The following is a 23,323-nucleotide window of genomic DNA, read 5'->3' as shown; positions in this document are numbered from 1 at the left end:
CAGGGAGCTGAGAGCAGCAATGTATTCCACATCACCCACAAAGTGGGGAGCAGCCACCAGCTTTTCTTTCTTGTAAAAGCTGGAAAAATCTCTTTATGGGAAAATCTGGAAAATCTGCTTTTCACCTAAGCAAAGAATGATGTGTAGCTGTTCATTTGCCCTAACCCTGTCTTACTCTTCAATTCAAGTATCCACAATATTCTCAATAACCTGCAAGAAGCACATGTATTTTGGGCCAAACCCCAAGCCATACAGAGAAATAACAATTATAAAGCAGGATTCTCATGTATAATTGATGTGTATGATACTTTGATTTGAAATGGCAAGCAATAAATTATATATGAGGTTTATAAATGTATAGGGAAACATGTATAAGGACATGTGTGCATATAATCATAAGTGTTATTTGTTATGCTGCTACTGGCATATAATTCAACTGTTGACATTGTTAAATATATGTTTATGATGTATTTATTTTAAACTGTTAAACCAATAAATCAATTAGAACTCACAAAGATACACTGTGCCACCCCTACCTTCCTTTTTCAGCTGTAATCAATAACATACAATAGAATAACATATGGCCTAATTTTTCAAGAGATTTCATTTATAAAAGCATTGGAGTCACCACAGGGGATGGGCTGCACATCCTTCATACACAAACTGATTACATCTTGCCTTTGTCCTGCAGGAAATGTCACAAATATTGCATGATGCTTGCTTACTCTTGCAAAAAAGTGTCCTTTGCCATACTAATGAGGACAAATGCCAAACTGCATTGACATTACATGTGTTATACTATTACCCAGGGAAATGCAAGCAGTAACTGCATAGTAAATGGATATTGATTTACAACCCCAGGTGAAATTAAAACAGCCTTTCTCAGTGTGCTTGGGTTGGGCTTTTTGAGCCTTCCTCAAGAAACAAGAAAAAGTCTGCAAATTATTTGTGGCAATGGTCAAAATAAAGCACATCATTCACATCTAAATTATATTTGTACTACCCCAGAATATCTAGTAATTGACATGATGAAGGTAAAGGGGCAAATGATGAAGGGTTTTTCATCACAGAGCTGGCAAGCCCTAACAACAGCAAATACAAACACAAAGCAATTCTCAAAACCTACACTCAAGGATTTTTAGATTCCTTTCTCAATATATTAATAAAATGTCAAAATCACTAAAATCTACACAAAAATCCAAGCATGTCATCAACAGTATGCAAAATCACTACTGCTTCTTATTTGTAGTGAAATGTGTGTGTATCAGATCCCCAGGGACAGCACTGGCTGTGGATATTGCTCTCTGAAACATCAATAAAGGAATGGCAATTCCTTCCTCTATTGGGAATTATCTTATTATGGCTAACACAGGCAGGAGAACAAATGCTGAAAGTAACAATGAGGGAAATATTCTGAATCTCATAAGGAGCCTCAGTAAATTATTTCTGAGCCAACAAGAGATGATTCTATTTTAGGTTCAATAGTCATCATTGTAGGAAAAAAAAAAACATTTTAAATTACATGATCTGAGAAATATTCGTTTAAAATTAACCTGAAGGGTAAACAAAAATGAAGACTTTCTCTTCCAAATGTCAATTACTGATTAGCTTTTTAATTCAGGTGTATTGAACAAGAGCTAAAATTATCAGAAATTTTAATTCCAAACACTCCAGAAAGAAGAGCAGCTGGCCTACTTCATCTAACACTTTCAGCAAGTGCTGGAACAAAGGAAAAAAAGAAAAAAAAAGGAGAGGGGAAAAAAAGTCAAAGATCTGGCTGGTGAAAAATATTTCCTTAGGGATCAATGATATGAAACTGAAATAATAACTGCAGCATGTCATGTTGAAGCAGGCCCATACAGAATAAATATTCCCAGCTAAATAAAAAATTCCCAGCTACATAAAAAATAGGACAAAAACACAGAAAGAACTGGAATTTGCAGCTGTAATGTTCCCACACATCAATGGCACATCTCTCTCTCCTGTATAAAATTTGGTTCTCTTTGGGTTTTGTAATCTTTCCATATTTTTTTGGGTTTGATAATGGCACTGAAAGATCTTGGGAAGGGCTGGGGACTCTAAACAGCTCCTGTACAGGAATCTTACCCAAAAACTGAAGCATTCTAGAGATACAAGAGAAGGAAACAGCAAAATTTCCTTCCAAACGTGCTCCAAGGCAAGTGGAAAATGTCATCACATCTCTAAATTCTCCAAATGAGGAAGCTTTAATTAAAAATATTTTCGGGCAAGTGAGAATGGAGGCCACAGCTGGACAAAGCGACTGGCACACACGTGCTGGCAGAAGTTGTCTCCACACCCAGATTTGCCTCCAAAGGAAAATAAAGCATCATACAAATCCAAGGTGAGGTTGCATGGCAGACAAATCCCCTCTGGAAGTGATAGGAAAGCTCTATTCTTCTCATATCATCCTCTCTCCAAGAATTAGAAACCTATCATATGTTTTTTAATGCTCACAAAATGTAAAGCAAAAATACTCAAAAATGTGGGAGAAAAAATCCATTCCACCTCTCACTGCACATATTCAATATTGGCATTTTCCAGCCCTCTTGGACAAGAAGACCCCTTCAGTTGCAATATTCTCCTCCATCTACCTTATCATCAACCCTGAAATTCATGACTTCAGTAAATAACTCATTTCAAGACATACACCATTCCAGGGATCATTGTTGAAGAACACTGCTCTACATCACAAATACCAGAAAACATTGGCACAAGGGATGGTGTTTTCAACACTGAGAATTATTATTATTACATCTCAGTTGCTTGAAAACGAAATTTTCACAATTATGAGATGTATAATTAATAAAAATACAGAATTACATAATAAGTGTATAATTAATTGTCTGGCCAACTCTCCTGACACAGAATATCATTTTTCAGGGCAGGCTTCTTTTTAATTATAATATAAATACAAAGTCCTGTGCAAAGGGAAAACCATAAGTTTACCTAATAATGACAGTTTCTGGACTTGCTGCTAACTGCAGAAAATGAAATCTACAGTTAAAGTTCTCTAAAAATATCAATTCAGTGCTAAACAGTAATTTGCAAAAGTGAACATATTGCATAAATCCCTGGTGACCCTTATCCTTTGAATTCCGTGGGCTCTCCAGGCTTTCTCATCTAAAGATGGAGATAAAATTAAAAAGAAAAGCATGAAGAAAGTCACTCAATACCAAATTTGGGCCTTTTGGGCCAGTAGGGCCATGGTTGCTTTTGCATGTAGGAAACATTCATACAACCAAAGCCAAAATTCCAGACAAACACTTCTCATTAAACTCATCCAAATTATTTTAAACTAATTAATCTATCTAGTCATTCATAGCCTCCTTACAGGCTATGCCAAAGTTAACTACAGCCCTTAGCATATCAAGCTAGGGAACCAAAAGGAGAAATCCACTATTTCTGTGTTTCCCAAGGTTTTGAGGCATTCAAAAGAATTACAAAATCACTGCCTGCGCTGAAAGTCTGTGTTGTGACATAACACTACCTACTGGTTATTTTCACTTGAGACACAGCAAGAGGTAACACAAACAAGAAGCAGAAAAGGAAGGCAGGAGCAATATTAAGAAATACAGAAAGTCAGGAGCTCTAATTGTCCTCCCTCCTGTGCCAGAGCAGATCAGGAGCGCTGTCATTCACAGGGTTTCAACAAAATCACATCCAGCATGGCAGAAAAGAGAATTCAAATGGGTGACTGGAAAATGCCTGGCTGAGCTAACCATGAGCTCCTCCCTGTAAATTGAGCAGCACCTCCCTGCAGCTCAACAGGAACCTGGGGGCATTTCAGCCCCTTACACAATGGGGAAGTCAAGGTGGAAATGCCATTAATGTGCAGTAAAGCTGTCACTCTCTTCCTGGTCCTCTGAGTCCTTCTGAGGATAACCAGACCTGCACCTGAAATCATCATGGGAAATGGCAACAATACAGGAGACTCCTGTTTCTAAGTGTCCACATAAGTAAAAGAATATATGTTCAAAACATTTGGAAAATACTTCAAATGATTTCTTAATGATATTATTTTTATATAGTCTCTTATTGCTAGTATTTTCATGAAAATAATTATTTCAAGATTCACTTTAAGCACAACAGAATCTCCACATCAAATAATTCCCAAAATCTTTCCAATATTTTTTTGCCATGTGCATATTAAGAACTGACAGACACATAACCAGTGTATCTCATATGCAACAAGAATTACAATGAGCTTCCTATCATTGATCCAGAATTATTCAAAAGTTATTGACTCTGCTTTTAGGATTTTAGTCATAGTTCTTTACCATTAGCAAGCAGATACTTAAGTACCCAGTCTATTTCATTTCTAAAATTAAACTTGTCCATATCATATTGTTTTCTCCAAAACTTCTACAATTTGAAATTAACTCAGAGAAATTATTACAAAGTTCCTTAAGTTAAACAGAAATAAAGACATAAAAAGAGACTTTATAGCTCTGAGAACAGTGAAGTCAGTCATGATGGTTTGCATAATTATTATCATTAGGTTAATCTTGTATTCCTCACATAGAGCAGTGCATTCCCAACCATCTCCATCCTCAGGGCTGACAGTACCAACTTTGTGTTCAGCATCTGATCACCAAAAACAACATTTTCCAGTTGGGTTTTTGCCACATTATCTCCCTTAAGATTGAAGTCACACAGCTAAAATTTCACAAGATTCTTTAAAAATTACCCACATCTTCAGTGACCTTTGCTGCAATAAAGGGCAACAAGGATGTAAACTGTACCAAAAAATCATGGGACTCTGACTCACATGAGAAACTTCTGTTGAGGCACAGATCCTCTTAATTTAGTGCTGAGCCCTTCACCCCAGTTTTATACCAGTTTTGCACACTGGTGGAGTTGCACTACCTTTCCTTGGTCTTAATGTTCTGCTCTTGCTCACACCACAGGGATAATTCAGAATAGCAAGTTAATAGCAAACCCCAGTTACACAGATATCACACAGAAAATATTTCAGGTCACTACTTTGATACAGAACTGGTTACTTCACTGCTATGCAAAAAACTATTAACAGAAAACATTGTTACTGTTATATATATGATATATAGCCACACATTAAAACCAAATTACATGGTAAGATATTACAGAAGTTAGTATCATTAGCAATTAGTTCATCAGTGGCCCAAGAAGTAGAAGACAGCACCCTGGATAAAGCATCTGAGGCAGAAACTTCTCCTCCTACTGATGAAATTTGAGCAGGTTTCCCCTCTGCTCAGATGCTGATGGCATGGCCTGGGCAAGTGCAGCTTTGCCGAGATCACAATCAATCAACAAAGACCCAAACAAGTGAGAAAGAACAATTTCTGTTTAGAGCAGCTAAGGGAGCAACAAGCAACCTGAAAATCAGCATCACAGTGAGGCACAGCTATGGCAACTGGAAAGGTTTCTATTCAACAACATCCTCTTCCCCCGTTATTTTTAATGTTGGCAACCCCTAGGTATTACACCTCACTGGCCATGACTTGCAGCGCTGGTGCTGTCCCCTGAGCCTTCCATTTTTCACTGTTATTCTGAATTTGCACAGAGATATTTCACCTGTCACACAACCTTTGCTGAATCAGTTTCCCATGGGGAGATGTACTGAAAGGCTTTGAAATTAAAATCCTTGCCATGTCATTTTAGAGACATTGAACAAAAGTACCATCTCTTGTCATGCCATGCTCCAATCTACATTCTAGGCAGAATTGCCAGGTATGAAAATCTTTCAGGTGTATGTGTGTGTGTGACTTTTACCCTGCCACCACTCATCCACAGCCCATGCCCTGCCAGATACATCCTTCAAACTGCTGGTAGTACTTAAGTGCCTAGATGAGTGAGAACAGTCACAGGAGGAAGATTATCCATCCATATTTACAGGTCTGATTCCATATGTTTTCCTACTGTAACTGCATTTAAAAGCATTAAAAATGAGGAAGTACAATATCACAAAAATCATTAGATGCAAATCATAAAAAATGTTCAAAATCCAAATATGAGACATTTCTCCCCATGTCAGAAATAGAGCCCTCTCTTGTAGATTTAACTTCTAATGATGAAAGAGTAAGATATAGATAAAACAACTTTTAAATTTCTGTTCCAACTGATAGAATTATAAGAGCAGCGCCCACAATGAATTAGACTGAGACATCTGAGTTAACCTGATATACACTACCAAAAATTCACCAAAACGAGTGGCTTCTTTTCCCTTCTCCTTCACTGAGTCAGGACCATGTACTTCATTTTCTCACTAAACAGGAGTCAAACTCTAGCCAGTTTGCACTGTTTGGCTACAAACAAATTAAGAATTTGTCCCTTAGCTGATCATCACAGCAGGGTCTCCCCTCACCCTCACCTGCTTCCTCCTCAGCCTCACTGGCACATGCCCCACGCTCACCCCCCAACCCAGTTCTGTCAAAATGTTTTGGTTGGGTTTAGGAACTGACTCCTGAAAGTGTTTGAGCTAACCCAGATCATTTTGACAGAACCAGGCTGGTGAACTCCATGTGCTGGGATGCTGGCAAAGCTGAGGAGGCAGTAAATTATGAAGACTGGAAAAGAGGGCAAGCAAAATGCAAAGAGAACATGAATCACCTGCAGTCAAACAATGCACCTGGCTGCAGTTCAGTAACCTGCTCACTCATGGGCTGTGCTACTCAGCTTCACCCAGATTCCCACAAACTACTGAAAACAAGCTCCTGCAATTGCCCAGCTCCTTGCAAGTTTCCATGAGAACACAGGACCCAGTTGGTCATCTGCACTGCTAACAGTGGTAACAGATGGAATCCCATCTTGGCTTTTTGATTTTCCAGCTCTACCTCCATCTCCTGGTTGAAAGGAAGGAGTTTTGGTTTCTGTGTGGTGCTGTGTTGAGAATGGCACCTTGGCAGGGTGAATCCTCGAGGTCAAGGCTAAACACACAACCTGACCAAACTTCACAAAGCTCTGAGTCAGGCTGTGCACACAACAACTGAACTGACAAACTCATTTTATTTGAGCACATTAGGAAGAGTCTTGTGGGAGTGGAACCACTGCCAAATGGTTTTCCCAGTGAGCAGCTTGTTAAGATGAGTGGGAGTTAATAGCCAGTACTGCAAGGAAGCAAGCAGGACAGGCCAGAGCAGAGCCGGGAGAAAGGCCACTGGGGAGAGCTGCTCCACAGGCCAGGTGGGGGCTGCTTTGACAGCCAAAATAAAGCAGAGAGCAGGAGAAAAGCCCTTTGTGATGCTCCATGAGTCAGTCTAGAAGCCAGCTCTCTCACCCAGCATGCTCCCCTCACCTGTTCCATCCCTGCTACACGTACATGGCTCTGGAGTTGGAGTCAAGAGCTGGAAGACATTAAAATATAACCCAAAAACATACTTTTTCCACACTGAAAATAAAATACTGAAGCCATTGGAAGAGTAAACTGTGGAAACATTCTTCTCATAAAATTCTAGTACATTCATTAAGCTCAGAGAGACCTCCTCTCTTCCTGTGTAGAAGCTTTAAGTGGTTACACTGAGAGAGATTTGGGGTCAAACCTATAAAAAACTCATAATTAAACTACAGAAGTAGACTAGACTCCATCACTTAAATAAAAAATACTGCTGGAAGAGCAGGGTCAGTATGAGAGCCAGGCAGGAAAGGCACCTGCTAGAGCTCCACAGAGTTCAGTGGGGCTGCTGGAAGGAGACACTGGCAATTCTCAGTCCCACTGGCAGGGCAGGGAATAAAGAGAACATTTAAAAGAACAGGAATCACCTTACCACTTCTGGAAGCACCCTCTTTGCAAGATCATGGATGGCTTTGATCACAATACATATTGATGACAGCAGGAATATGACACCCAAGATAACACAAGCCCTGGGGGGAAAAATAGAGAAAAATACAAAGAAATGTTAAGAACATATTTGAAGTTGCCAACACTTCCAGGGTAACAGAGGGTGACAGAATATTAATAATAAAAAAATGTCTTAAGGAGCTAAAGATAGAGGCTTAAATTAAAGAACAGAATGAAACATCCAGTTCTTCTCCCATTCTTAAAACCTGGATTATGTATGAGAAGGCAGGGCACAGCAGATGATGCTCCATTCTCTGATGTTTCAGAGAGAAGGACCTGCCACTTCTGCTCGTGATGATTTGTCACAGAGCCCTCTGGAGAAGGACTGTTTCTCTGTGTGTGTTTGTTTTGCTAGGATATCCCATTAGAATAATGAAAGGAACTTCATTCTCTTTACTAACCCAGCAGAGATATTTGGTAAATGTGGTCAGTAGCACAACAGTGCCTGGAACAGCTGTTTCCTCACCTTTCCTCCCAAGTCAGGCATGACATGACTCAGGAACTGGTCCACAAAATCTGGCTGACTTTGCCTAAGGCCACTTGCTGAGCCAGTGACTGTTTGACATAAGACACATGAACTTCCTGCAAGAATATGCTGACATTTCATCTGACAGCCATTCTGAAAGACAAGCTTTTCCATCCCCCTCAACAGGCTTAAACCAACACAGCCCCAAATCTGTGAGCTGGAAACTGTGGATCACACTTCCTGGGGCAATACCTAGAACTGGATGCCCACTGAATTCATCTTCCCTTTCCCTCAGCACATCTTTTTTTCCCTGCACACTCCTGGGCAAGACAGGCAAACATTCCCTGGGGAATGCCCTGACCACTGGCTGGACTTTGTTCCCACATAAATCAGAGAGTTTGGGGTTATCTCTGTGGATTTGCCAAACACCCAAATATTTTGCAAATTTGCCAACAGATACACAATGGCTTCAGCAACCTTGATCTGTTTCTCTTATTCTCCAGCTCAGTTTTACTGTGGCAAAAGAATTCCCATCCACCTACTTACCCAGAAATAGCTGAAGTAGATAGATGAAAAAGAAGAAGATAACAACAGTGACAAGGGTATTGATAGCAGAAAGAAATGCAGACTGAGGTTTGAATAAGCATTCAGCAGTCGTATTTAGCAAGCCTAGCTTCTCCTTTATATGCTGGCTTTTGGAATCCACAGGCATGCAAAATTCATGAGTATAGTACTTCAAGCAAAAAAATACATGGTTTTTTGCCTTCTTGAGTGTATTGATTTATCTGCAAAACCACCAAGACACAACACTGCACTGTCTTCTTTTAATCTCATTTGCTAGAAAGAAATAATTTCTAACTAGACTGCAAATCATGCAAAATCCAACTACAAATGCAAAAAATAACAAACCTCCTAAAATTAATCTGAGAAACTGTAGTACATAATAAACAAGTTGCAATGGGTTATTGTAAGCATGCTCTACTTTTACTGTGCTAGACCACAAAAATGTTAATACAAGCCAGCCCATTTCCATCTGCTAACAATCACTGCTGTGTAACTACAGAGTGTTTCCAACTGCACTGAAGGGTGTTAGTGCCAAGGTGCTTGGCAAATGCAACTTCATTAATAACATTCAATTAAATTAGGTGAGCAAACTGCCATTTCTAAACAGGTTGAAATCAACTCAGAAGTACCCATAAAAACTAGTGAAAGAGGAGTGATGCAGAAGTGAGGGTGGACTGATAACACAGAGAAGAATTTAAAGACAGTCCTGATAACTTTGTCCTAACCCTTGACTCACATCTCCAGCACCTCTTGAAGATCATGTCCTTATTTTACAGCCATTTCTACCTAAGTTAGTGTCAGGTTACCATTGAACCCACTAAATAGTTATAGTTATAATTGATCTGTAAAGCAAAACAATTGATGCTACAGGTTTGACAGGATACAGAAAAGCCCTAATGAAGAATACATAAATCTGGAACCTTCTCCAGTCTCATGTAATATATTGCTTCTAAAAACAAGGAGGAAGAGAGAAAATTTAGTCAAAACATTTTAAAACATAGTGTAAAAACTTTATTTGGTTTTTAGAAACAATCTTTCTGGAATCTTTCAGAATGCAGTATAGTTTGAAGAATAGAAAACTAATTCGCAAAGGACAAGGTGAGGGCATCTCTGATATTCAGGCAGCAATCAACTTTTAACTCAACTACAGCTCAAACTTTCAAAGTTGGTTTTTTTTCTTAAAGCAATTTGGAATGCAAAAGTAATGAAAATTACAAGATAATTAAATATTACAGATTTAACAGTGAAACCACCAAGCCTTCTTTAGTTTGTTGTAGGTGTTGGTAGCTGATCATGATCTGCCAAGAGTTCTTGATGTGTTTTTGAGGCAGTATTTGTATGTGAAAATCCAGAAGACAATATGAAGTATAATTCATTGTATTAGAAATTGCCTCATCATTTCTGTAAAATTTTCAGCATTATTTTGTCCCATATGAAACACTCTGTTAAATTGGTTGTACTGCAGCTCCAGGCATTTAGAGTGAAATAATTTAGACTCTCAATACCATCAAAGACTTGACACAGGTTTGGAGCTTATGTCCCTGCTAGATCACTTCCAGTGGAATTCAGACACCTGTATAAATCTTAAAAACAAAAGATTGATTCTGACAATTGAATCTTGACAATTTTCAAAATATGTTTTCTTGAAAGCAGTATTACAACCCACGTACAAGCCATTTATATTTATGCAGCCCTATAAATACCCATTTTGTACTACAGCAGCCCTGGATATTTCACAGCCATCAGATGCAGATCAGTGTAACTGCATTACAGCACACAGCTGCCACCTCACCTCTTCCATCACATATTCCCTGTGTGCAGCTCTAACAGACACAATTCCTCATTTTGATGACAAATTCTCACAACTCATAAGAAAACCAGAAAAGGAAATCAATAACTGTAAGCACCTGATATTCTTTTCCTTAATCAAAAATTTGTTGCTTTGCATAAGTCAATGGCTTTTAAGCAGGTAGCTATGAAAAGTACTGAGATTCAGGGGCTTCCAGCTCCACAAACTCAATTTTCAAGCTGCTATTAGTAAGTTAGCACTTTTCCCCCTCATCTTACGATAAAATTAATTTCCTAAGGAGAGTAACTCCAATGATCCAATTCATTTGCATTCAGCAGATGCAGCAGAACAGTCTCCTAATTTGTGGATATAGCCTTTATTCTATCTTAAAGTTTGCAATTCTGTGTTATAATTCCCTACAGATAGTGATAAGACTAAAATTCTGTAATGTTGCCAACACAGAATTAATCTCACTCGGATTTCTATGGTGATATAATGAAGCAACTTTACCTTTAGCATGGTCTTGCCTCACTAAACACCCTTTCATGAGTTGACCCCTTTCAGAAGAAGAGGCTGCTCCTCCAGGTGAGCAGCAGTCAGATTGATGCAAGACAGCAGGCTTAGATTCTCAGCTACTTGTTTGGTAACAGTCTATAAAAAATAAATTTATAATAGCAATGAAATTACAAATATATGCTGAGTAACGAGCTCTGCTATGAACAACCTCAAAAGTGATCAGAGGAAAGCTACACAAGGGTGACTGGAAATGGAGTTTTTCTCATATCAACAGCCAAGGCAAAAATTTCCTCTTCTTAATTATCATCCCATTCTCTTTCTGGCAAATCTTTACAGCAGCACTGTACCAACCAGGGTTTGCAATGGAGCCCTTGGAAATTCCTCCTCTCAAGTCAGAAAAGGTGGGACAACAGAATTAAAGATTCAGAAAAAATTAGTGATGCATATGAACACAATCTGCAAAAATGTGTCAACTTTCTCCTAGCAGCTCACAGGGAGTTGTTTTGGGGCAGTAGGGAGGGAAAAGGGTCTCTTGCACTTGATGGTTTGTCTGTTATAGCCTGGAAACTATTCCACCACCACACTTCCAGTTCATTAAACTGATGCCTGAACCATGATGACACCACATGGAATAAAACAGGTTTGTCAGGAGCAGTCTAATTACTTCCCAATTTTTTTCTGCTCTCCCACCTGTTTCATTCATTGCAGTATCCCAGATTAGCTGACCTGTTTTGATTATATGGGTTATTTTGTGGGAGGGTTGGGCGTGTTTATTGCTTTAACCAAAGCAAAGAGGCTCACAGAACAACAGAAGAGTCTGGGATGGAAGGAACCTCCAAATGTCACCTGGTCCAACCTTTCACAGCACCTGGATGAGATTCTCAGCATCTTGGAAACTTCCCACAATGAGGGCTCTGCCACATCCCTGGGGAGGCTGTTCCAGTGATTGATTGCTCCCACTGTAAAAGCTTCCTTTCTGCTATCAAGATTGCTTGCCTTACTCACAGAAAACATTTTGATCATTTCAGCTGAGCTACAGGGGTAAACATGACAAAAGGAACTGAAAAAGATTCATTGTACAGAGCACGAGGATTTGTATTCATATTCTTGAGATAGGAACTCTATTCTCACATTTGCAAAGCTGCCATCTAAACAAGCTTCTGTTCTTTATCCAATTCTCTGGCAGCCACAATGCAGTAAATAAAAGGCAATACTTCTCATTTCTACATGTATTTTGGTTACCCTACAAGAGCTGGTTTACTCTGTTTTAATTCTGCATTTCCTTGATTGTTAAGAATCTTACCATGTTATATTTTCCTAAAAGAAATTCTATTTCCACCATGGATTAATACTGGAAGAGAGAGGCTGTGGAGCCTTGGAAGTTTTGGAGAGCTCACTGGATGAAGTTTTGAGTGCCTTATTCTGATCTCACAGCTCACTCTGCTCTGAGCAGGAGCTTGTGCCAGAAACCTCCTGAGGCCCCTTCCAACCTGCAGTATCCTGTGAACCCATTAATTTTTAGTCACAAAATCTTTAACTCTGCAGGCTCTGTCAAGATCTTTCAGTACTAATGACTCCTAATAGCCCACAGAAAAGGAAATGTTAAAATCTCTGCAGGCTGTTTTCACCACTGAAGTGGTGAAAAATATCACTCTGCAAGAAACTGTAACTTCACATTAAAATGAGCTGCAGGCCAATAAGAGCTCTAAGCCCAGGAGTAATGTGAGCTTCTTCAGCAAAGCAGAGAAAATCAGTTTTATGATGGATACAGAATTTAATCTCTGAGTAAACCCGCTAATAAAACCTCTAGAGTTTAAGGAAGAAAAAAAATTTATAACATTAATTATTCTAATAAAAACTGTAAAAGTGCTAAATCCTGTTTCCCTATGATTAGAAGGGATTTTAGTATTAGTGGCTGACAGAGTGAATATCGTGCAGGGGATCATTCAGGGGAAGTCACATGGTGTAACACAGAAGGCAATTGTCCAGGAGGTCTTTGCTGTCAGAAGTTAGGAAAATATTTTTGAGCATGAAGTATTCATTCACTTTCAAATTCTGTATCTTTACTTTTTTCTCAATTGTCTTCCATGTGTAACCATCTGAGAGGAACCCTTTACTATCTCTTTGCCTCGCTGGTACTCTTGTTTTCATTCTTCCTTCCCAAAACCAAACACAAATTACATTCTGTGACTGCTCCTTCATTAATAACTTGGAATTTGCAACAACATTTCTCCTGGAGGAGAGGCTGTCAGCCTGTTTAAACACTGGAACTATGGCAGCTCTCACAGCCTACTTAACACAGCCAAGTGTAAAAAGCCAGCTACAGCCAGCCCAGGAATCCTCAAGTGCAGTCAAAACTCAATGTTGGAATCTAAAGGATAAGGATTTGGGGGCAAAAGTTCAAATCCGGTCACCAAAAAAATTATTTTCTGCTGGCAAAGTGGGATCTGCTTGATGGAGATGATGAGAAGCATGGTAGGGAAAATCTGCTGTCACACAAGTGAGGAATAGGAGGGATTGAGCAAGGGCCACTCCTGCCATGGAAATAGAGAAATCCACTCCTTTAAATAGAGAAACCCAAATTACAATGCAGCTGTTCACTAACACTTGCTGCTGTTCTGTAACATGGCACTCACATTTGTCATGAGGGCAACATCCAGAACTCCAACAACTGTAACATCTGCCTCTTAAACTCATTAAAGGATTTTTCTAAAAAGAACTAGCCACTGTGACATATTATGGTAATACACGGGCAAAAGATGGAATATCAGCCTCAGTCTTGAGAGTCCTGTCATGCTCTACTGCTAATCTAAAGCTTCCTTGTGTCCAATTAGGCAGTTATATTAGCTTCTCTGGTATCAGGTGTAGCTCCTGAAGAGGTTTTGGACACCAAACTGTACAGAATCACAGCTGTTCATATTTACAGCACCTGCCTGGTGCTCAGTGAGGAGGGAATGGAGTCAATTTAAGGCACTCTTTAAAAGGAACGAAGTGGGCTTGCTGTTCATCACACATGTTCCATAATCCACCCCCAACTGCCAGGATCCAGATCAGCATCATTACAGCTACTCTGTTTTTCTCACCATAAAAAAAAAAACATAAGCCCAAACTAGATTACACAATAAAGAGAATACAAGTAATAGTCCAAATGACCACTGAAAATCAATTTTTCAATTACTGTGTTGGAAAAGTTTGCTGCGATATCACATGGTCTAACTTAAAAGACACTGAGGGGAAATGCTGTTTATGTCTGAGACTCAGATCAGCTCTACTAGGGAACCATTTCATGCTGAAAGTGTTACAGGCTTTCTAAAATTTTTATTATCCCTTAGGATTTCAACCACTTGCTGCAGAACAGGGCATTTACATACTTTAACATCATGCAGCTGAACTGGGGCAACATTTCCATAAATAATTTGATACCCCAGGTATGGAATATCTACCAGAAAAAGCTAACAGACATTTCTACAACTGGGGGGAGTTCAAAAACTCTTATGCATTGTTTTCTAGCTCCAAGATCTGCACAGACTCTGCAGCTGCACTTGGAGTACACCTGCCTTACAACCCTCCTGGCTCCAGCACTGCTCCTCCCTTGCAGCAGATGATCAGAGACTCTGCCATTCCCCTGAACCTGGAAATCAAACCCTTTTGAGAACCTCTATAATATTCATTTTTATGGTGATCATCAAATTCCAGCACAGGAAACATCATATCCCTTATTTTACGTACATAGGCCTAAGTGTAAATAGTAGGCAAAACACACAAATCCTGCTTAATCAACCACCAGTCAAGTAAAAGGAAAGGCTTTCATGGGTTTTGGATCTAGCTCCAGTAAAATCATTGCCAAGTCTACAGATGCCACAGTTTTTGAAACAGATTTTAGAATATATAAATATATACATTTTCTATTTCAAATTTAATATAACTTGTATGTGCAATGATTTTTTGGGGTGTGTTTGCACAAGGCATAAATGCATTTCTGTCTGGCTAAGAGCAAAGTTTGTGATTGATTTACTTTAGTCTGAATATGGGATAATGAATTGATGGAGAAATTATGATGTTTGTTAAATCAGCCATAGGAAGCACCTCTTGTATCTGGCACTTTATCTGGATGTAGAATTTTGGCCAAATATCTCAGAAGAAAGAATTATTTAGAAATTTTCAGTGTGGTTAAGAAGAAACTATACCTCTCCTCCTATAAAGGAGATATCCAAGCACAGGTGAGCATTCTCTTTGAAAACTCTTTATTGTGCCTCATTCTGTGGGAGAGAATTTTCACATTCTGTGAAAATGTGGTGTGAGGCCAAACCCCTGGGAGCTGAGAACCACACATGAGCTGCAGAGGTGGGCTCTGAGCTCCATGCATTTGACATTTTTCCAGATCACTTAGGTATTCCATTCACTCATCACAAAAGAGCTTTGCCTCCAGCCACAGAGGTTTGCCCTGAACTGTGGGTAGGTGTGGATTTTGCCATCTGTGCTTCGAGTCTCTTTCGTGTGCATGGTATAGATAAAATTATCCTCGGTTTTTTCAATGTGACTGATATGTTGGGTCTGAACCCAGAAGATTATTTTCATTCAACACTACCTAAATAGACAGTGCTCATTTAGCTGGGTTAACCAGTACAGCAGAGCCAACCCTTACATTAAAATTTAAATACAATAGAAGTAATGAAAATTTGGGTGGTTTTATTCAATTCTGTGAACCAAGTGAGAATATGCCCTGGAACCATCTAGATCAATATGCTTTCTTTTCGAATCAGAGGAAGGGAGAAGAGCCAGACCTAACTTTGCAGTATGGCAGTCATAAAAGGTGGCTTCTAATTCTTTCAAGTTTTGAGTGCAAAAGTAGGATTTGTGATTTAGTACATCACAATCCCCATATTCCCCATATGCCTAATTGTAATGCACATATATTCAGTATAACTTCTGCAAGACTCCCCATGACCAGATACCGGGGTAAATATTCCCAAGTGGTGTCATCTGAACACGAGCAAGAGAGAAAAAAGGGTTACAATTACTTTGGAAGGAGAGGCTCTCTCTCTTTTAGGGTCTCATCACATTTTCTCATGTGATTTCTCACATAATTTCTGATGAGGAGCAATCAAATATCTTTCTTGGAGACTGCTTTTAGCTAAAGCTAAAAAAGAAATTCTTGGATTAAGCTGTTATAGTTGTGTTCTTCTGAATGTCAAAACAGGTGAGAACACCAGTTCTTCCTCCCCATAATTTAGGAATCCATTAAGAAGCAAATCCCCAGAGCAGGCATTCTTCAGGGGTAAAATGGGCTCAGCATCCTGAAGTTATCAAATCCACAGCCACAGCTCAGGTGTGGAGTTGAAAGTTAAGTTACAGGCACACAGCAAAGCATTTAGGTAATGCCTAATTGCAAAATGACTCTTCTCTTCTGGCAAAAAGCTTTCTCAGAAGCAGGTGAAGCTATGACAGATATCTGCACCCATGTCACCACACTGCAGATTTTAATTGCTGTAATTTTAGTATTTGTGCTCATGTTTCAGACAACAGCACCACCAGTAGAAAAAAAGAAAGGACATATCTGCCTTCATTATGTCATGGCAACATAGAGCACCACAAGTGTGTTTAAAATGATTAGTCCACAATACAATTTAATTTTCTTATTAGGTAATTAAGGAATGCATAGCCAGAGTCTGAAATACATAATCAAAAACCCAAGCAAACAAACAAACAAACAGAACCACAACACCAAAACAGTGGAAGAAATGTAAGAAATATGTGTTTTCTGCTCTTGCCATAATCCAGAATGTTCATTATGAGTCAGGATTCCTATTTACTCTGGCACTGGGTTAAGAGAGATGTTGACAGACTGGTTCCTGGGAAACACAGAATTTAACTTGATACCATCAACAAAATAATATATAGCAAACACCAGCTGCAACTGTCAAGAATCATGGTTTTAAATATGCTGTACAGAGTTGGCTTTTGCAATAAAAAGCCCAGTAGCCAAAAATCCCAGAATGGATCCCAGAGGCATAGGCAGATACTGGGTCCTTGTACTGCATTGTACAGAAAATCAAGATCTTTCAACCAACTGTACTGAAAGAGCTCTGGTTTTTAAAGCTTTCCCAGAAGGCTGTGTACATTTAGTTTGTTATTCTGTTTTTCCAATCCTTCCTTTTTTGGGGTATTTCTCACTTTCTCCTAAGACACAGTTCCTGCACTCCAGCCAAGTCCTGCATTCCTGAATTTAACAGAAGCTAAAAGCTGCCCCTGGCTTTTAGCCAGTATAGCCAGTGACTAGTTCAACATCTCATGAGACATTTTTCCAGTCTTCTATTAAGAAATTTCTTCTACAGCTATTGACTGAGTTTATTTAAGCACATGAAAAATCACTGGTGCCAAACCAGTGTCAATAAAGTTCTTCTTCAGCAGATTTATATTTGCTTCAGCTACCAAGTTGCTAAGGGTTTACTAAAGGGCAGAATATTCAAGGCATTTGTAAACTGGTTGTGGAGAGCAGCCAGGAGGACCGCTGACATTTCTTTGCACATCTTAAACACCTCAGTCAATTTCAGTTGCAAATTTTCATCTTTAGTGGAAATTTCAAATTATTTCTCCAGTTATTTCAGCACTTTTTTCTTTCTTTAATTCCTTGATCATTGCTTTTTGATGGCTTGTTCAGCACCTTTACATTTCCTGCATGTTAATTTACAACCTAGCAGATCACACTGAGCAGATCAAGTACTCATGAACTATGCATGTACTCTGACTCTCTTCCCAGATATCTTTAGTCCTTCCCAACTCCTGCATTGCCTCAAAACCTACAATTCTTTCAAGGACTCTTCTATAAAACATCAAATATTCATCCCACTCCCACATACTCTTTCATTAATGAGCCAGCTAGGCAGAGCCAAGCAGTGTCTCAATCTTGCAGTGGTTTCATTCCTGATCTTGGTGAATGTTTTAGCCTTGGCTTTTGTTTCATGTGGGCACCAATGACACATCCAGGAGCAGTCTGAGCAGTATCACAAGGCTGACAGAGCTCTAGAAGAGGCAGTAAAGGACTCTGGAGCAAAAGGAATGTTCTCATTGATCCTCCCAGTGAAAGCAGAGCTTTGAGATGGCTGAATCTGGAGAATCAACAACTGGTTACAGGGCTGGTGCCCCTGCCAGGGGTTCAGCCTCTTCTGAGCTGTGTGCTGTGGTTGACACCCCGGAGGGAAGGGATGAACCAAAAAGATGCGCTCTGAAAAAGAACCGTCTCATCTCACCCCAGAAAACAAGAGAAATCAAATGATCTAATAAAAATGAAACACATTAAGCAGAGTTAAGCTCAGCAGGACACATTTGCATGATGGTTTCAGCACTCCAGTTGCCCTGAAGTCAAATGGAAATGCATTGGTTCCTCTGAGCAGAACTTGGCACAGCAATCACTTCTGTACCCTTGGGAGTGCCAGCCCATCAATGCTGCAGCTCCAACTGCCATATGGCCACAGCTCAGGCAAGACTACGCATTTCTTTCACTTCTTAGCATTTTATTCTCAGTATTTAATTCACAGCACATCATGAGTCAGGCTGTATTCTCTGTGCCTTCTCCTGGGGGTGTGTTTTTCAGTCTATCTTTATGTTCTCTCCCAATGACGTCCAAGAGCTGGGACTGACTCTAGTGCTGCCTTCCCATGAGAGGTTTTACACTGATTTTAACAAATTTTGGATCAATCTCTTGCTGTCAGGTTTATGAAAGAGGAGGTTTTATAAATTTGCAAAACACAATTAATTATCAATACCACTTGGCTTTTGCCGAGGAGATAAGGGTTTTTTCAGATCTGTTAGGATACACAGACAAGTGAAATATTTAAATCAATAAGAGAGACCTATAAATAAAGAACTAAACTGAAGCTACTCTGGCACACCTTATTTTGGTAAACAGACCCCTGAACTAAGGCAGAATATGGCCAAGCACACAAAAACAGGAATAACACACAGCACAACCAAAGCACCCACACAGTCCAGGAGTCTGAGGGAGGAGGCCCACAGAAAACAGGGATGGTGACAGACCAGGTGGAGTTAGAGGCACATATGATGCAAAGATTGATTATTCATAAGCTGAGCAAGCAGCCAGCAGGCATCATTGCAACATTCTCCCTGTGTCAAGGAGGAAAAATAATTACGTGCAATGTTTCAAGTTAAAGATTGATTAAACACAACAGGAACTTAGAAATGTGGCTCCCTCAAAAATCTGACACACTAAGAGTTGCCTTAAGCAGCACAACCATCTCACCATCTCTGTGTTGTCAGTACTGTGGTGGAAACACAGCTCTGGAAACAGAGCTGATATCCAGTGATTCATATTCCCAGCACATGGGAACATTCTTGCACTTGATACTGAACTCATAATGAAACCCTAACTGTCTTCAACTAATGGGTATGGCAAGTAATTCACTGACTTAATTCAGTCTTATTAAAGCAGAGGGATTATATGAAAGCAAATTAAAAATAAGCATAAAAAACCAGGAAAATATGTTTACTAGTTTGCCTGTTCACTTTACTGGCTTAGCCACAGGGATATGTTGAGTCTTCTTTTGTATATTGTATTCTTTTAAATACTTTACAAGGTTCACTTGAAAAAGCCCAACAGAAGACTTCAAAAATATGTTAATTGAATGTTGACAGGAATCTCTGTGGACACCCACAAAAGCAAGATGCTAAGAAAATGTCTGTTAAAATCTCCAAATCTGTGCAGGAAGACTAATTTTAATCACATTCTTCTGAATTTATTTTTATGAATCAATGCCACATCAGTCTTTTATGGCCTTTTATTCCAAACTGTTCTGTATGGAGCCCTGCCAGAAAGGAACTCACAGCCCTGGCAAGCTGTTGCATGAGCCTGAGCTAAGGCATGTAAAAATACTGCTTGCTTTTCCTTAGTTTTTAGAAAAAAGATTGTGAAGATGTGATTGAGACCTTCCAGTCTGGCTTTTTGCTGTTGGTTTTCTGTGTGTTTTTTTTTCTTTATCCTACCAGTTATGCAACGTTTGGTTTCATCAAGCTGCCCTTTGTTAAAAGGACATCATTTGAGGTGTTTCAGCACAGAACCTACCTTACTCCCCTTTATTGTAAAATTGCAGTCCATTCCAGGGGACAGTTGAACTATTTTCCAGCCAGATGGGATGCTGCCAGAAATGGCAGTACAGAGAAAAACCCAAAACAGGAAAATGTACTGCAATTCTCCACCCAAAATTCGAGTAGGAATTTTAAATCTTCTTTATGAACTAGTTGGAAAAATTCTTGATTCAACCTTCACCTGATCTTCTCAGCTACCATATGAATCACCCATAGAAATGCTGTACAATGATGCAGAACACAATTCCCACTGTGATCAATACTGGGCTGCATATGTAAAGACTTTTTTTCCCCCCATAGGATATATACATCAAACATTTATTATGAAAAAATTTTGCTTGCAAAGTAAGCATAAAAAAACCATGCATCACTGCTATGCTCTTACTTTAAAAAGAAGTGATTCATATTCAAACTTCTTGAGAGAAGTACAAATATAATACAAGCATCAATTTCAAAAACCATACTCTAGTAAGAATAATTCAGTAAGAGGCGAAATGAAAGATTTACAAATCTATTACAGATTGCAAATACAGTTCACTTGATACAGGTGCTGTAAGGGAAACCAAATTGCAAAGGCCTAACCACTGCAATGTTGGCTAAAAAGAAACTGAAAATCCCAACCACAGGGAGCTTTGCCTGAGGAGGGGCTGCGTGTTTGGGAGCGAGCAGCGAGCTGGCAGAAGGAAAGAACACTTGCTGACAGGACAAAATGCTTTTGTCGAAGCTCTGCAATGTGCAGCCTCCCAGCCTGACACCAGAAGCTCTGCAGGCCCCTGGCAGAGGCAGAAGAAGTGAAGTTTACTCACATGTACTCCCTGTGTGCAGAGTGCACCGCGGCCGCGTTGCTGTAGCGCCACAGAACTATCGCTGATGACAAAACGTCCAGGGTGGCATCAAACTGCAAGAGAGACAGAGCCAATTGTCCTGTGGGCCATTCAGTGTGCCCTGCACTGAGAACAAAGCATTTGCCATCCTGCTGCACAGGCACAAAGCAGCTTCAAATAAATCACTTTAATGAAGGCACAATTTATGTTTATTGAATTGATGTTCACGTTTTTGACATGTATTATTGCACAGTGGCACACCTCAGAGCTCAAAAAGTCAATCAAAGGATTTAAAAAAAAATTGGATTTTTAATCTATCACCTGTGAAGAAGTTAAGAAAAAACAAACATCACAGTCTACCACTGTAGGACTCCAAGAGTTAAAATACTAGTATGATCCTAGTGCAAAGACTGTAAAGAAATAAGTGTAGAAAAATGCCTGCAGTCACTAATTTCCTGCAAGAACTTTTGTTTCCAACCAAGAAAATATTAACTTTTTCTCCAAAATCCCACTCAGATTTCATCCTACATGAATTTATTATTCTGTATCATCAGCAAAATTGCCATGTTTGTATTCCCAATTAATGCAGATGTGGTGTCCTGAACACTGAAAACCAGGCTTGTCCCCCCTGTAAGAACTTTCACTCCCATGTCAAACTTCCTACAGAGTCAACCCGACCTTCAGAATTGAAAGCTAAAGATAAATTATTTGATATGAGTCATTGCTTGTCATTAGGAATTTTTTGCTCTGCCACGAATCTGGAAAGTCATGGCAAGGACTAGAAAGAAAAGCTGACATCCCAAAGTCAGGAGCAGTCTTACCATCAGCTTCAATGGGACAGCTCAGACAGGAAATTCAGAATTTGGTTCAAGTTCAACAACAAAAATGATTTTTAGCTGAGAGATTTTGTATAATTAAACCTATCTGTTGGGTAACATCAACAATAAGGTATAAGCATGGGTTTTAACTCCAGGATGGGACTTAATAGGCAGAAACTGAAAAATTATAATTAGATGATCTTTGCCACCCTTTCCAATGCTTGACTTTAACAACATGTTTTCTATCACATTATTGACTTAACACACCTTTCCATGAACTTACCATAAGGAAAAATGCAGTATTTCATGTTCAGAAAAGGCCCTTGGAAAAGAAAAACAGAGTAGATAATATTTCAATTGCATCTGTACTTACAGCAAATCCAAAGGATGATGCACTGTATCTCATTACGGAGACAGCTAAAGGAAAGAAAATATTATTTAGAATCACTTTAAACTTTCTTTGCATTTTTTTTCTTTTTCTGCTGTTCAAGAGCTACAAAACCAATTTTAACACATGCATTTACTTTCACCCAGTTCCCACTAGAACAACCTGACCCAACACTTACAAAATGCCTACAAAAAGACTTTGTGCCACAGGAAATGGTCAGAACATTGAAGAGATGTCTTCTAAAACTGTAATGGGGGAGATTGAGCAGCATTCAGAAAGTCTGCTCATGAAACAAGCTGTGGTTGAGATGCAGATTTCAACAAAAACATTTTGAAACCACAATATCAAACTCTCAGGAAACTTAACACATCTCAAAGTGCTCCTTGCTCCAGCCACGACTTTCAGGCCACCTGAACTGGATGACAGAAAACCTCACAAGGCCCATTGAGACTTCTTGAGTGCCATTTTTTGGCAAAAAACCCAAGAGTAACTCACATAGCCCCAAGAAATGCTTCAGATCCCATAATTGCATGACTTCCAATGCAAAAATATCAGGAGGAAAAGTTTGGAGCAGCCCTGGTTTTGACCACATAGTACCTTCTAAAAAATAACCAAGACTGAAAGATTTATTTGACTACTCTTATATGAACAGATATCAGCTAACTTAATAAGAACATATTTTTGTAGAACAAAAACCAAATAAACCAAAAAACAGACTCATCAATGACTTTGTCAATCTCAGGCTGACAAACACAATATTTAATTCTCATTGTTCATTAGAGCAGCTTGGCAGAACAGAGACACTATGATTTGACTGTTCTTTTCAGTAACAGCAAGCTGCAGTTCTGTGACACTTATCTGGAGAAACAGAAATTAAATTCTTGGGAAAAAAACCCTTTTTGTTATGGATCTAAGACCCAGATGTGGTCATGAACAAGCCAGATATCACAAATATTTGGACTTTATCATTACATTTGGCAAAAACACAAAGAAAAGTCATCAAGGTTCCTCCCCAGACT

The 23,323-nt window shown here is 39.2% G+C and overlaps 1 protein-coding gene across 2 annotated transcripts in view; it reads right to left on the bottom strand.

Annotated features, from left to right (window-relative positions):
- TMEM163 (transmembrane protein 163) overlaps nucleotides 1–23,323 on the bottom strand; it is a 92,632-nt gene that overhangs the window by 18,887 nt on the left and 50,422 nt on the right. For both annotated transcript variants that reach the window (XM_026793963.2, XM_005487916.4), the window contains 3 exons: nucleotides 22,290–22,333; nucleotides 21,081–21,172; nucleotides 7,764–7,860 (listed from right to left, as the gene is read on the bottom strand). In XM_026793963.2, the coding sequence (XP_026649764.1) occupies nucleotides 7,764–7,860; nucleotides 21,081–21,172; nucleotides 22,290–22,333 (233 nt within the window). The remainder of the gene's footprint in view (nucleotides 1–7,763; nucleotides 7,861–21,080; nucleotides 21,173–22,289; nucleotides 22,334–23,323) is intronic.

This window comes from Zonotrichia albicollis, chromosome 10, assembly GCF_047830755.1.
Source record: "Zonotrichia albicollis isolate bZonAlb1 chromosome 10, bZonAlb1.hap1, whole genome shotgun sequence".
In the NCBI taxonomy this organism is placed as follows: domain Eukaryota; kingdom Metazoa; phylum Chordata; class Aves; order Passeriformes; family Passerellidae; genus Zonotrichia; species Zonotrichia albicollis.
Note: the sequence above shows the minus strand (reverse complement) of the source record. Positions and strands in the feature narration are given on the sequence as shown.